General features: G+C 52.0%; 1 protein-coding gene across 2 annotated transcripts in view; it reads left to right on the top strand.

The window, feature by feature from the left end:
* The first annotated feature begins 4433 nt into the window (after nt 1-4433).
* XKR6 (XK related 6) overlaps nt 4434-15452 on the top strand; it is a 190683-nt gene continuing 179664 nt past the window's right edge. The window contains exons 1-2 of one of the 2 annotated variants that reach the window (XM_076332580.1): nt 4434-4688; nt 4728-5164. In XM_076332580.1, coding sequence (XP_076188695.1) covers nt 4434-4688; nt 4728-5164 — 692 coding nt within the window. Of the gene's footprint in view, nt 5165-15452 lie in introns of both variants that reach the window. The other variant, XM_076332579.1, reaches the window with a different exon arrangement.

The following is a 15452-nucleotide window of genomic DNA, read 5'->3' as shown; positions in this document are numbered from 1 at the left end:
ATGTCATTTTTCTGACCTACTTTGCTTAAAGTAAATCCCCATTAATTGTAATTATCTGTGCTGGTAGCAGAGTACTCCACATACACCGAACACTCAGCCGGATCCATCCCCCAGTTATTTAAATGAGGTAGTTCCAGATTTACACAACTCTGATTCTGGCTTACGTACTTCTGTATATATAGTGTTTGTTCCCCTGGTCTGAATAAATGCCTGGAAGATGGAAGACCACACAGCTCAATTAGTGTATTGATCAGGACGGAAAAAGCCTTTAACCAACCAGCAGAGGAAGGTTATGATCCCATGCCTTGGTTTGCTGGGTGCTGCTGGAGCACCAAACACGCCTCCCCTTCCTGGTGTCTCGCTGGCGCTTCTGAAGAACAGAAAAAACATGAAACGCAAGGCACAGACAGATCAGCTCCGGGTGCTGCAAGGAAAAAACCCTTGTTAAACATGTTTTATAAATACTTGCAGATCTAAGGGTCACCCAGAGTTTACCCCGGCCTCCGGACACAGGTGCCTCCAGCGTGATGGAAGCGTGGGTCGCCGCTTAGCACAGAGAAAACCTTTCTCCTCTCAAACGTATGAGTTAAGAGACATCTCAACACGGGTGTGATTGACACTCACAACTTCCAAAAAACCCTTAAAAATACATAGTGTTGGCTAATAAAAGAAACAAGCTCTGACTAATGACTCTTCTAGCTCTCTGTAAGGGCCTGTGCTACAACAAAACGGGACTGCAGCTCTTGTTGATTGAAGGGGCAAAGCATCTTTCCCACGTCCTTGGCTGGAGCGACCACGCAGCGGTGGCTGCGGGCACCAGGGCAATGAGGGGTTTGTGGGGCGCTTTGAACACAGTCGCATCTCTGCTCCGTGATAAGTGAGTGAGCGGGAGCTGGAGAACATCATGGGATAATCAGGAATTAAGATGTAAGCGGTGGAGATATCACTTCTGGCCACCCACGGAGTCATGTATCCGTGACTCATCGCCTGATGCAGGAAGGAACGTAGCGTACCACGCATCAAAATGGACAGGATCTTTCCAAGGAGAGACGATCTGGGCTGGAAAACCTTTCAAGGGCTTTCATCCCAACTGTTTATTGTTTCACATTGGTATGCAATTTCCTTTACAAAATTATGAAGCTATGTGTTAAAACTAGTTACTTTTTTTTTTCCCCCCAGTCTCTGTTACTCCTACTGGAAGGATCTTCCGATCGCTAGACTAAATATATTCACGGCCAGTTCCTACTCATTTACTCTTCTGCTGCTGCCCTTCAGTGTCACAACGCCTTTCCCTTCGCTTGCATTTCCTTTCCAGGATGTATTTATAGGCAGAAAACTTATTCCCTCTCCAGTCTCATTTTGCTAAACTAAACAAGCCAAATTCTTTCAGTCCACAGTAGAAAGACAGACTGTCCTGACCTCTGATCAATGCCTGGCACTTCCTTGCACATATTCCAGCCTGAATTCGCCCTTCTTGGACACAGGTGGCCACAACCGCACCGAGAAATTCAGAGGCAGTCTCAACAGTATATTGCATCATGTCATATATTGCCCAAGCAACTGCTTTTCTCATTTAGTGTGCCAACGCTAAAATCTTTAACTGCTGTCTTCTCCCACCCGTATGTCTCATCGCACAAGTTTGGGTTGTTTTTGTATCAAAACAGATGACTCTTCTGCCCCCTTATTGGTTCATGAAACGCAATGTGCACCTACACTTCTATTATTTAAATAAGACCAAATGGATTTATTACTTCTGTGTTGTTTTGTGGTTTTTTTTTCCTTTCAAATTATATGTAGCAAATTTGCTACATAGAAAAGTTTGAAGAAATGAGGAAAGCTTCCATTTATATCGCACCGTACTGCAAAACAAAAGTTTAAGCTTCATACGGGTGCCTCTCATCCAAGAATACGAGTCCCAGAGTCCTTATTTCTCACTGCTGTGAGTATTAACACACATATTTAATGCTTAGGTTTTAAAGTGGAAACAGGAGACTGATTTTACATCACGTATATATTATTATACATGCCTTATGCACGTGCATTCATTTTGGTCAAGTTGAGGGCTGGCGTTCGTCTCATTTCTTTCCATATTCATATTTCTTGCCACAGCTTAAGTCAGCAGAAAATAAGGGACTATCCGCAACATTTGAATTCAGCATCATGGGGACCTGCGGGATCACGTCCTCTCCGATCCCGTTATATCTATAACACCAGTTTTCTCCTTTTGAAGAACTTTGTGCCGGAGTTTCACGCGCTACAAATGGCTTTGATTCGGCCACATACGGGCGTGCATCAGAGCGCGTTCATCTGGACAATGCACAGAGCTTTGCTTTCTGCCTCCTTTCTTCTGTTTCTCTGCTACAGGAGGATCCAACCGTTTCAAAACCAGCGGCGTCTTTCAGGCTTCGCAAAACTTTTGAACTCCTTCTACATCTCTTGGAAAGGCCAAACACATGCTTCCCAGACAGCTTATTTAATATGTGCAAGTCCTCCCACTCTTCTCAAGCTTAAATTAATTTTTCCCTCCCTGGAAAAAGCATTTTATCTGCGCTCAATGCACCTTTCCACCTGCTTGGTTGTTTTTTTTTTTTTTCCCCTGTTGAAATTTAGACTCTGCAAAGCAGCAACTTCAGCAGCCAGTTCTGGAGCTCTGAATCTATCAGCCCTGATATTTTGCCACAATTTAAAAAAAGAAAACAAAAAAACAACCAAAAAAAAAAAAAAACAAGGAAAAAAAAAGAGAAAGGGGGGAATTCAAATTCCCACAGAAAGTGGCAGAAACAAGAGCCCACGGGAGAGTAAAAGAGCTGGAAGGAGCATCTGGAAGGAGCACGCTTATCGAACGGGGAAAAAAAAACCAACAGAAAAGAGGGCAGATTGTAACCTACAGAGGACAGCACAAGACGGCACAGAAAAGACGGATAGGATGAACGAACAAATGTGAACGGGTAGAAAGGGAACCGGGAGGGAAGGACCTTGAATTTGGCTTCCCCAGCCTGCCAGCGGGTCCTTTGGTGAAACACCTGCCTGGGGTGCAGCTCAGCCCCAGGCAGATCCCAAAACGGGAGCTGGGAGCCGCTTCCTTAGCTTGCCAGAGGTTTGTCTCCTCCAACAAGGAGCTGGGCCCACGGAGAGGAGCCGGCTGGTTTGCCTGACCCCTTAAGAACAGGGTGGGTGAAGCAGTGTCCCCCAAAGTGGGTAAGGAAGGGACAAGTGCAGAGGACAGAGGATGGGGGATCCTTGTGTTTAGAAGGAGAGGGACAGGAGGACACTGCTGTGGGGGATTTGGGAGGTCACTGAGGCCACGTGAGGTCGGGGTGCTGAGGTGTGCTTGGAGACCGCTGCTATGCGATGGGGGACCTATGGGATGGGGGTGGGACAGGAGCCCCCCTTCCCCAGCACGGCCGTAGGAAGGGAAAAGGCAAAGAGAAACCCAGAGGAGGGCCTGGACCTGGCAGGTACCAGGGAGCTGCTGGAGGTGGAAGGGGGGAGGCAGTCTGGGTGAGCGTGGGCTGAGGACAACCTGGGTGGCAGAGTGGTGGTCCTGGGATTTGAGGGTGAGCAGGTGACAGGGACAGGGAGGTTGCACTGCCGGACGGGGATTTGAGGGCCAAGATACTGGGCTGGGGAGCCGATTTGGGAGTGGGATGGGGTCAGCACAAGGGGCCCCAGCTGAGGATGGTCTGGGGGATGCTGGTGCCAGTGCACGGCGGTTGGGGGAAGAAGCACAATGGATCCTGTGGGTGCTAACGCAGAGGGGACAGGGAGGAGAGCAGTGGGTGCCGGTGCAATGGGAACGGGGCAGAGGGCAGCGCTGGGTGCTGGTGCAATGGGGACTGGTGCGATGGGGGATGGGGCAGCGGGCAGCAGCGGGTGCTGCTGCAATGGGAGCGGGGCAGAGGGCAGCAGCGGGTGCCGGTGCAACGGGAACCGGTGCAACGGGAGCGGGGCAGCGGGCAGCAGCGGGTGCCGGTGCAATCGAAGCGGGGCAGCGCGCGGCGCTGGGTGCCGGTGCAATGGGAACCGGTGCAACGGTAGCGGGGCAGAGGGCAGCAGTGGGTGCCGGCGCAACGGGAGCGGGGCAGCGCCGGGGTGCCGGCGTGCAGGGGTGCCGGCAGAGAGCAGCAGCGAGCGCGGGGGCCGCGGGGGCCGGGGCAGCACCGTGCGCGGCGCGGCCGGGGGCCGCTCCCTTGCAGCGGCCCGGCCCGGCCCGGCTCGCCCCGGCCGGCGGCGGCTGGCCGCGGCGCTGCCCCGCTCGGTCGCTAGGCGGCCCGGCCCGTCCTGCGCGGGCGCGGAAGCGCCGCCCCCGGAAGCGGCGGGCGGGCAGGCGGGCGGGCGGCGGGTGGGGGGGTGCCGGGAGCGGGGACGGGGGGGGCAGAGCGAGCGAGCGCGCCCGGCGAAGGGGCCGGAGACGCGGCGGCGGCGGCAGCAAGATGGCGGCCAAGTCGGATGGCGGCGGCGGCGGCGTGGGCTTCGCCCAGCTGCACAACCTGGACGAGGCGGCGGCGGCGGCGGCGGCGGCGGGCGTCTGCGGCGCCGGCGGCGTCGGGGCAGCGGCGGCCGAGGGCGCGGAGGAGCCGGGCGGCAGCAGCTCCTTGCACATCTGCCACTGCTGCAACACGTCGTCGTGCTACTGGGGCTGCCGGTGCGCCTGCCTGCGGAGCCTCTTCGGGCGGGCGGCCGCCGCCGCCGCCGCCGAGCCGCTGGCCCCGCGCCCCGCCGCCGAGGGGCCGCCGCGGGCGCCGGAGGGCGTCGAGGCGGGCGAGCGGCCGTGGCTGGACTGCCTGTGGATCGTGGTGGCGCTGCTGGTGCTGCTGGGGGACGTGGGCACGGACCTGTGGCTGGCGCTGCACCACTACGGCCGGCGGGACTACGTCTGGTGCGGCCTGACGCTGGCCTTCGTGCTGCTGCCCTCGGTGCTGGTGCAGATCCTCAGCTTCCGCTGGTTCGTGCAGGACTACACGGGCGGCGGGCTGGGCGCCGTGCAGGGCCTCAGCAGCCGCGGGCCGCCCATGATGGGGGCCGTCGGCCGCCGGGGGGGACCCGCCGGCGGGGTAGGAGGAGCCGGCGGCACCGTCACCCCCGGGGCGCAGCGCCTCTGCAGGATCTCCGTCTGGGTCTGGCAGTCCGTCATCCACCTGCTGCAGATGGGGCAGGTCTGGAGGTAAGGGGGCGGCCGGGTCCCCTGGACCCGGGGGGGGGGGGGGGGGGAGCGGGGGTGGCCGCTAGCTCGTTGCCCGACATGGCGGTGGGTCGGTGTGCCCTGGGCGCGGGTCGCCGTCCCCTGGCTTATGGGGTGCCGACGGGCATTGCTGTTGCCTCGCGGTTTGAGGTAGATACGGGTCAGTGTCCTCTGGTTGAGGTGGGGTGGGTGGGGGTCGTTGTCACCTCGTGGTTTGAGATGGACATGGGTCAGTGTCACCTCATGGTTTGAGGTGGGTCACTGTCCCCTGGCTGAGGTGGGACAGATGGGCATCGCTGTCACCTTGTGGTCTGAAGTGAGTCAGTGTCCCCTGGCCGAGGTGGGGCGGACATGGGTCAGTGTCACCTCGTTGGTCTGAGATGGATGTGGGTCGGTGTCACCTCATGGTCTGAGGTGGGTCACTGTTCCCTGGCTAAGGTGGGGCGGATGGGGATCACTCTCACCTCATGGGTCAGTGTCACCTCATGGTTTGAGGTGGGTCACTGTCCCCTGGCTGAGGTGGAGCAGATGGGCATCACTGTCACCTCATGGTTTGAGGTAGATACGGGTCAGCATCACCTCATGGTCTGAGGTGAACATGGGTCAGTGTCATCTCATGGTTTGAAGTGGAGGTGGGTCACTGTCCCCTGGCTGAGGTGGGGTGGGTGGGGGTCGCTGTCAGCTCATGGTTTGATAGGGACGTGGGTCAGTGTCACCTAGGGGTCTGAGGTGGTTGTGGTCAGTGCAGTGTCCCCCACATGGAGAAGGAGGGGAGATTCGGGGGTTATTCCCACTTTGGGTGAGGAGAGACCCAAAAGGAGGAGAGATTCCCACAAAATGAGCCTGGGGGGCTGAGGTGGGGGACATGGGGGTTGCTGTCACCTCACGGTCTGAGGTGGACGTGGGTCAGTGCTCCCCCAGGTGGAGGAGGTGTGAGGGCCCCCCTTGTGCTGAGGGGATGTCCAAGGGGAAGAGAAGTTCCCCCAAAATGTGTCTGTGGGGCTGAGGCGGGAGGAGTGAGCTTCGTTGGTCCAAGCAGGGTGTGGGTCGCTGCCCCCCATTTGGAGTGACCCCTGCTTCACTGAGGAGAGCCCTGCAGGGAGGAGAGGTGCCCCCCAAATGAGTGTGTGGGACTGGGGAGAAGAGAATGGGGGCTGCTGTCACCTCACGGCATGGAGGGGACGTGGGTCGGTGCCCCCCACAAGCATTGGGGGGTGGAAGGGGTCCTAGCTCCGTGGGGCTGTAGATGGTGCCTCAAGGGATGGGGTGGGCTTTTGCCACCCCACAGACATGGGGCAGGACGGGGCGGGAGGAGGGGGCGTGGAGCTGCTTTTCCCGACAGGAGCTGGTGGTGGGGACACCCCACGGGTGACAGCGTGGAGGCAGGCCCGGGGCTGGGGGTGACCCTCGCACCGGCAGCGCTGCAGAGGGAGGTCCTGTGGCCCTGGGGAGGGCTTGCCCCACCGCTCCCCTTCTGGAGCCGGGTGCGGGGGGGGGGCGCGACAAGGGAAAGGCCCCACAGAAAGCGGGGGGCTGCTCCAGAGAGGGTCTGCAGGGGGGCGGTCGGCGGAGCCCCAGCTGCCGAGCACTGGGACGTGCTGTTTCCAGAGGGTTGGTTTCCTCCTGGCGTGGATCGAACCCCCCGTAGATGACGAGGGGGTAGGGGTCACATCCGTCCCCGAAAGCCTCTCCCCACCCGGTGGAGAGGAAGCCCCCCGGCTTGCTGATGCCCTCCCCCCCCCCCCACCCCCCCCCCGGCACCGAAGGAGCAGGTTGTGGGAATGGAAAAACGCAGCGTGATGCCTCAGCTGTGGCTTTGGTGAAAGAATAAACCTCCTCGGCCAGGCGGCAGGGGAGTGGGGACGGTGTTGGGGTTGTCGGTGTGAGACTGAAGGTCAGGGACGGGGACTGTTCCCCTCCAGCAGGAGAGGTCCTGGGGTAGAGGAGATGCCGGCCAGCGGAAGGGTCTGGGAGGTGACCCCAGGCTCAGTGGGAATAAAAAAGCATCCTCCAGAGTGAGCTGGAAATTGCGTTATCCTCCCCAAAAAGAGATGTGGGAGGAGGCAGGGAGGGATTCTCCGGGATGAAAGCCTGTAGATGCAAACACTTCCACAGAGATGTCGGTCTTACTGAAAGGGGTGTTGTAAGGACAACCGTAAAGACTCGGCGTGGCCCAGCGTCCTCTGAGACGGGACGCGGGTTAATAAGGTGGAAGTGGTGTGAGGTGTGGGTGATGGAGGGTGGAGGGAAGTCTCCGGGTCGTGTCACGGGGTGGTGGATGCACCCCTCCACCCCACGGATGGGTTAGACTGTAGGGAAGAGGCTGCAGATGGGGTCGGTTGGGGTTTGTAGCTTTTAAAATAATCTTCAGGAAGAAGACGCTGAATTTTATTAAGGGGGGAGAAGATGGCATGTCATGGTGAAGCAGTGGGAAGCCCTGGAGGGGCTCGCTGGAAGGGTTAATGTCCCTGCGTTGGTATTTCCCGGATGAATTAATGGGGCAAAAATAACCTCACTGGTGGATTTTAGGAATTTTTTGCGGGGGTATGGATGATAAAAAAGATGAAGGGGAAGGCAGAAAGTGATGATTGATGGGGAGGTCCTTTTTTTTTTCCCCTACATCTGGGTAGCCGAAGGGGTTAACTCTGCTGCCTAATGAAATCGGTGAAGAAGTGGCTGGAGTTAAGATGGAGACAGCATGGTTGAGCCTGGGGGAGGGGTGCGTGGGTGGAGGCAGGGGAGGGCCTTGACACCTCTTCTGAGGACACCGCTCTCTCGAGATAAAATGAATATACACATCAAAGATTTTTGTTTTTTAATTTTTTTTTTTTTTTTTAAAGAAGCCGAGGGGGTGGAGGGGAGGGGATCTGTGTGGGAAGGGTGCGTGAACTGTATACCTAGGAAATAAGCCCATGAAATCGTGCAGCGCAACAGCAAATACATATTTCTTCTGCATCTTCAATGTCATTTGTGTAGCGTTCAAAGCACATTTGTTCTCAACTTCTGCTTGGGGGTTTAAATTTTTTTTTTTTTTTTTTTTTTTGCGGCCGAGATTTGGGCTGGAGGGTGGCGGGAGGGGGATGTCTGCGAGTGATGCATGTGAGGATGATGAATTGATACGCGACCCTTTCTCCTGCTTTCCCTGGTACTCCCGAGTGCTGATCCCATCAGCAAAAGCAGTTCTCGATGCAGATGCTCCTCTGGCAAGTTGGATTTTTCCCCTCTTGGAGCCAGGCGAAAGAAATGATTGTGTATTAGCTGTGGTGAAAGCCGGGGTTTGCAAAAACACCCCATGCCCCGGCACACTTGAGTGAACAAGGTGGGGAGGGGGACACCGAAGTGATGCTGCCAGAGACAGAGGGGGTGCGTGTGGAGGGGTGATTTTTTGTTGGTAATATGAAGAAGCAAAGCTCAAGTTGCTCAGACTTTTCCCCGCTTCGTTAATGCAGAGGAAAAACGTTTGCTTCCGAGGTTGTGCAGGGCTGGGACTGCCGAAAGGGACTGAAAAGGAGCTCTGCAGACCAGATCACGTTAGGTGAAATAAGGGAGCTTTCCCTCCTGTTGATTGCTAAACCCGCTAGCACACGGCTCCTGCTTTTTAGGGCACGCTGAACGGCATGGCCAGCGCGGAGCTGCCTCCCGGTATCTGACCAAAGCAAGAATAACTTCATGGCATCAGTGGGCTAGCCTCCACGAGGGTGTCTTTTTGCATTCCCACTATAGCTATTTGCAAACGCCATTAAAATTAATCTTGAATGTGGTGATGGGACTAATACTGGAAAGCGCTGTTTTAGCGGTGTTTGCCTGCAGCTAAATCGCTTCGTGCTTGTAAGAAGTTTATACGTGGGGATGGAGGAGGAAGACCGAGGACGATGTAAGTTACAGTGCATGATGCACCGAGCCTGGTTTCCCGCATGATCACGGATACGCACTGTGACTGCATGTAGCGTAATCGGGATGGTACGTTATGTAGAGGCTGTCGTGGCTGTTGCTCAGCAGCTGGAAGCGAAGTCGTAGAGGATAGAGGGGTCAGGTTAGGGTTGTACAGAAATCCTCGTCCTGAATTGCCAAGGGTAAACGTTGGGTAATCTGGGTTTTGATTTGGGGGATAACACGATTCCTGTAGGGACTTCTTTTCCTGAATGCTGGGAAGACTTGCCAATAAGATGATGAATAAATAACATTTTATGGCAGAAATATAAACATACATCGGGCTCTTATTTTAGCAAGATTGTCTCTTCATTTTGTCAGGATTGTGGGAGAAGCAGCTTGTTGTTTTTGAGCAATCTGGGTGGGGGCTGCGTCTTCTGTTCATGTCCTCTGTTGTCCTATTCAGAGAGTGAATTGTGACCAGGCAGGAGCGCTGGGGGGGGGCAGTGCAAGTACCGAGGAAGGGCTTAATGGTATTCCTGGTTTTTTGTGGTTGTTTTTTGCTCAGCTGAGAACCTAAGGCTGTGTTGATGCTGCCTGCCGTCAGTGGCTGCTGGAAAGAAAGTATACATATACGTTGTAAAAATGTGTGTGTGTGTGTGTATACATATATATGTATATATACATTTTTAATTGTTGCTTGAAGGGGTATGATCTCAAATGGCTTTCCCACCGATAAAGCTCAGGTCATGGGGTTTTTGCCTTTATAAATCTACAATTTTCACCTTTCATCTCAAATCTCTTAGATTACCTTGAGGACTAGAACAATTCAGCCCGACTGTCCAAAAAGTAAAGGATGCCAGTTGGGGCACGTTACGCTTGCTATTGAGCCGCTGCACTGCAAGCTGCAGAAGGGCTGTTCATTGAGGAGGGACGTTGCAGTGCTGTGGTTTTGCTGGAAATAGGCTGAAGGCGGGTCGGTCTTCAGAGCTTGCCAGGGCTGTTGCTTTCGCTGAACCCATTCAGCTGTGTAAATTCAGGAGACAGAGTTCTGAAGTTTTCATATCTTGGATAGCTGCACAAGTTGCATTGATGACAATTAAGAGTATAGCTTCTGTGTCTGATGTACCTTTCTTTAACCTCTGTTGTAAGTGGGTTAGTGGGTCACAATTGCTGTCCTGGAGTATAAGGTTTAGAGTATAAAGTATGATCCTTCGCGTTGTGGCGTGCTATTAAAGAAAACATTATTGGATTCCATTGGATTAACAGTATGTAGAGTTTGAGCTAAAAATGAATGCTGATCAGCTGGAAATCGCTCTGTTAAACTGTCAGTAAGTTTCGTGACTTGAATGTAATATGTTTGTGGGTTTTGTTTTTAAAACTGATTTGAATACATATTTAGAAGAAAACCGTTCTGTAAAAAAACAACCAAACAAACCAGAACAACCCTTGTCACTGTTTTGACATTAAAAACACCTCGTGTATGTGTGTGATTAAAAGAAAAATTCCCAAAATTTAGGCGAAGACTTGACATCTTGTTTATTAGTGGAAAGACCAAATCTATGAGTTGTTCATCTTTTGGCATGCCTGGAGGTGGAAGGATGAATCAATGGATTTAAATGGAATATGTGGTATTTAATGACTACGTGGTGAGTGGGTTTAGGCTCTACTAAAATACTTCGTTCTGGGATGAACTGTGAGTTAGATACATGCTACTTCGGATAGTTTAGAAATACAGGCAGCTACAACTCTTAAGGCATCTGCCCAAGTCCCTTGAAGTGGGAGACATCTGCTTGTCAGATGACAGATGAACAAGAAGCTGCTGACCTAGTACTGCCTCGTTGTCTTGGTTTGGGATGTTCAGCTCTGTAGAGCCTTTCTGTAAATTTACTGCCTTCCCTGGCACACTCGAATATTTTTTTTCAGCTTTTTCTGGTTAGCTTGTCTGGCAGCTAAGTTTTTCCCTTTAGCCAAGTTTTAACAGCTTGCTTTTATAGTATGGAGTTTTGTCAGCTTTTGACAAGTTGGCAGAGGGGAGACATTCTGGGATAGATGATAAATATGTTCTCCCTACAAAATCAGGTCTGGGGTATAACATATTTTTTTCCAGCGAGGTGGTTCTCCCTTCCAAAAAACCTTACCCGCTCTGCTCCCATTTCTAAGAGTTTTCTATAGGATCTCTGTAAGTAAGTGCCGGGCTGTGGGTGTAGAGGTCCAAAGACATTGAATCTGAAGTGCAAGGCAGGTAGGTTGCGTGTGTGTGAAATAAGAATCGTCATCATCATAATGAAAAAAGGCTTTATCACTTGAGTAGGGTCTCCATTGGTTGCGGGGCGGTGGCGAGGCTCCGTGTCTTGTTGAGTGCTACCCACTAGAGGGGGTCAAACCACAGATGTTGAAGCAGATCTGCCGTGCCAGCCTTGGGAGGGCAGAGTTTTCTCCAAACCTTTTCTTGGGAGAAGTAACGGTGCTGCCCTGACCTGGTGGGAACTCGCCTTCCCATGCAATTCAGTGTTTCTGCAGCGACAGCATGGCTTGGGTAGGCGGGTGAGCAGGATTCAGAGGAGAAACTGGAGTTCGGTTTCCTTTTGGACATGGGGATGCTGTTGAGGAAGAGCCATGTGGGCAGGAGGTGCCCTGTGGGTAAGGCGGTCCTGCGGTGACAACAGCTCGTCACCTCTCCACCATGGTGTGTGGGGAGGAGGAAGGGGAAGCAGAAATGCTTTGGTGACCTGACTTTGTTCTTACTGGAACCAGCATAAAGTTTCCATGGCTTTCAAGGCGAGGACACTGGTGCTAGGTATTTTCGAGAGACCGTCTCCAGGAGTCCGAAAACTATAAGGGAAGAGAGCTGCTTTGAAGTTGGGTTGCAGGCTGCTTTCCTAAATGCTGCTACCCATGTGGTCTTTGACCAGAACGTCCCTTTTCGGTTGCTCAGGCTTCACGCTGAACTCTAGGAAAGACAGTCGAGCCTTTTTTCCCAGGTGCCCTATGGCTTTATCTCTAATGCCAGTGGCAACCTGAAAGCGCTCTTCGTGGTGGAGGGGAGGCAGGGTGCCAAGGGAAGGAGGAAAGATGGCTCACCTTTTTTTTTTTTTTTTTTAATGTTAAAATTGTAAGCTCTCTATTTTCCACCTTTCTAGACATTTCCATTTTGCTTTTAGCTGCATTGAGCTAGCTTTATTCCTTGCAGTGGTTCTCCTCTCGGTACAAATGTAGGTTATTCAGGGAGCATTTCCTTTAATGAAAAGGATGGAGGTAGAACTGATGGTGATAAAGCATCTCTTCGGAGGAGAGCTGCTTTCGCTATCTTGGGACTGCAAGGAACAGAAATTGGACGTCAATCGTGTAATTTTCCTTGGGGAATGAAGGTGAGCCTATGGAGAAGTCCAGATGCCTCACAGAACTTCTCCCTGTACTTTCATTTAGCTTTATTTCCTTTGAATCATGACTTGATTTTTAGCACCTCACTGTCATGAAAATCAGTGGTGGTATAAGCCAGTGTTTTAACACCTGAAAGCTTTTAGGCAGGAGGAACTATGAATCGGAGTAATGCTTTGCTATAGCTAGAGATAAAATTGAATTGTAATTAAAGGTATAAGCAAAGAACACGTGCCAAATACTGTTACTTCATTGACCCACCTTCTTCTGATGTGTTGGGATTCAGACTGATACCCCAGTCTGCTATGACTGCTTTAGGGCACTGAGATGCTTTTCCAAACCGGATCCCAAGAAAATGGGGAAAGAGCTTTCCTGGGGAAAAGGATCTTTAGAAAATCCTCAAACGGCATTCTGGCGGTGGGAGGAACAGCTTGCATTTCTAACCCCGTGGAGCAGAACAGCACAGTCTTTGCAGGGCAGATCAACAGGCACGTCCCATGCCCTTGGGGACTGGTGGTGCCCACAGTGTTAAGGATACTCCGAAAATCTCGGGGGTTGTGGGACTGAGCATTCGGCTGCGTCGCAGGGTGGCCAGCAGCAGCCCACTGCAGCTCCCTATAGCTGGATCTTTATTTTTATATTTTTTGCAACTCCCCCCACTCTGGGAATTTGCATTGCCCACCACCCTATATTCCAGTTTCAGCCTACTTTTGGTTATATGTAACTGCTGTAGCATAGGAGCCATGTTTGCATTGCTCGGGAGGAGTCTCAGGAGTTACAATTTGTCCACCCTTGGGCAAATCTGACCCATGGGCTGAGCACTCCATTTAAAGTATGCACATGCTTGGATGGCATGTGCCTATGTCTGCTTTCGTTACTTCACTGTAAATGGCTGTGTTATTCCTTCCCTCAGTGTCTCGAAGCCCTAGCTGAACCAGCAGCTCCGTTAGAGCAAAATCGGATCTTGGCCACGAGACAAAAAATAGAGCGAAAGGCAATCTTAAATATGTCCCCAAAACTATAATGGGACCTGAAGACGGTGCTTCTGCTCACGTCTCTTTTCTTCTGAAATCTGTGAGAGCTCAGGTTCACCTATGAAATATTCACGGTCTGTCCTTAAGTGACTTCAGCTGCACAGAAGATCTTTTGCAGAATTGGCAGCTTTGCTGAAACCTCCTGTATTCAAGCCCAGAGCCTTTATCGCGAGGACCTCCTCTTCCTCTGCTCCACTCTGCCTGCGCGGTTGCACGTTATGATGATTTGGTTTACCTGCTGCAGAGGCTGTTGAGGATTTTTGCATCCCAAATAAATATCTGTGTAGTGTATCCCCTTTTGCACAGGATGGGTTGAGGGAACAGGCAGGTTGTCTTGTCCCAAAACCCCACGGGAAAGAGGACTAAGCCAGGAGTGCATCATAAATGCTGCCTTCGTGCTCTGCCATAGATGGTCTGTGAATGGGGACTAAGAAAAACAAGCCTGTTGTGAACAGGCTTAAATTAACACTGCGGAGGTCTGCACTTAATGCTGGAAAAACTCAATAGGCTGTTGTGCTATATCACCCTTTCCGATGTGGGAAAAATTTGCTGTAAAACCCCCACCAATTTGGCAGAACTCTTATTAAAAACTCTTCAGGAGCCACAATGCAAAAGGCTCTGGCACCTGGAGCTGCCTTTATCACCCTTCTAATTAAACCTGTGGAAAAAGCAAATCAAACCCAAGCGACAGAGAAGCGCGGCCGGCTGCCGGAGCCTCCTTCAGCTCGTGGGTCTTGCTTGATGGGGTTTTCTATAGGGCAGCAGTGGGGCAGGGGTGCCGGGCCATGCTTCTGCTTGCACGATGGGCACTGGACTTCACAGCTCTCTACAAAAATAAAGGAGTGATGGGCTCCCCCGTCCTTTCAGTGGCGTGGCTCAGGCTTGCCTGCTAAAGCAGGGGGATGGCAAGTATCCCTGTGAGTTTGCAGAGAATTTGTGTGTCTGGGAAAATCACCGTTTCCCTGGTTTCTGTTGTAAAAGAAGAACAGCTTAACTCTTCGTGCGTGGTTCCCCCCCACAGGCAGTCCTGGATGATAGGACTGGCAGCAACGCGTTGCCTGATGTACCAAACACAGAAGACAGCAGTAAAGCACCAGGAGTGGTTTTGAGTTTGGGATTGGAATTCATCCCAGTTATGTCTAAGCGAGGGAAAAAAAGAGCAACGGAGGCCGATGTTGTTGAAGTAAAACTTGTAAAGAGTGGTATAAGCAGAAGGCATTTAAATAATGTAAACAGTCTGGCATGGGAGGAAGGATGGGAGGCATTCCAGAGACAAAGGGAAAATAGTTTTAAAACGTGGCTAAAAATATACCAAATCTTGAATTCCAGAGATTATCTCAATTAGCGCTTTTTCAATATATCTTTACAACAGAATTGTAGGAGTTCACAAAAGATAATAGAGGCTATGAGATACGGAGAAGTGATATTAATTTGTTTAATTAAAAGGATGAAGGGCTCCTTAAAATAAGATTCACTTATCTTCTGTCGCAGGGAGGAACGAGCTTATATTCAGAAAACCGCGGCTTGTAACACTGTAGTGTGGAGAAAGTGTGGCGAGAGCCGGGGCTGGGAGTAAGAGCCCCCTTCTTCAGCCTCGGTGGTTGCTTGCTCAGTGACTTTCAATAGCAAATCCCTTCCCATGGGATTAACGTGCTATTAGAGCAAAACGGTCTGGTTTTACATTTCCAAGAGGATTTTGTTTGATGTTCGGGGAGCAGAAATCGGACTTTTTCCTCCAATAAAAAAATAATAACTCAGACATCAGAGCTTTCAGGTGTGGGCAAACACACTTTTAACTGGGCATCTGTATGTGTGGAGCTATGCATGTATGTGCTTGATGTCCTTGTTGGCTTTGGAGGCGTGCTAGCATGTGTCAGAATTTATGTCCAGCCTCAGCTCTGCGTATACATCCCTCGGCGTGGGGGAGAAGCATGCATTTATATCCAGCCATATTTTAAGAAGTGTAGGGGGAGGCAGTAGTGGCC

Source organism: Aptenodytes patagonicus, chromosome 3, assembly GCF_965638725.1.
Source record: "Aptenodytes patagonicus chromosome 3, bAptPat1.pri.cur, whole genome shotgun sequence".
Classification (NCBI taxonomy): domain Eukaryota; kingdom Metazoa; phylum Chordata; class Aves; order Sphenisciformes; family Spheniscidae; genus Aptenodytes; species Aptenodytes patagonicus.
The sequence above is the reverse complement of the archived record's forward strand: the minus strand, read 5'-3'. Positions and strand labels throughout refer to the sequence as shown.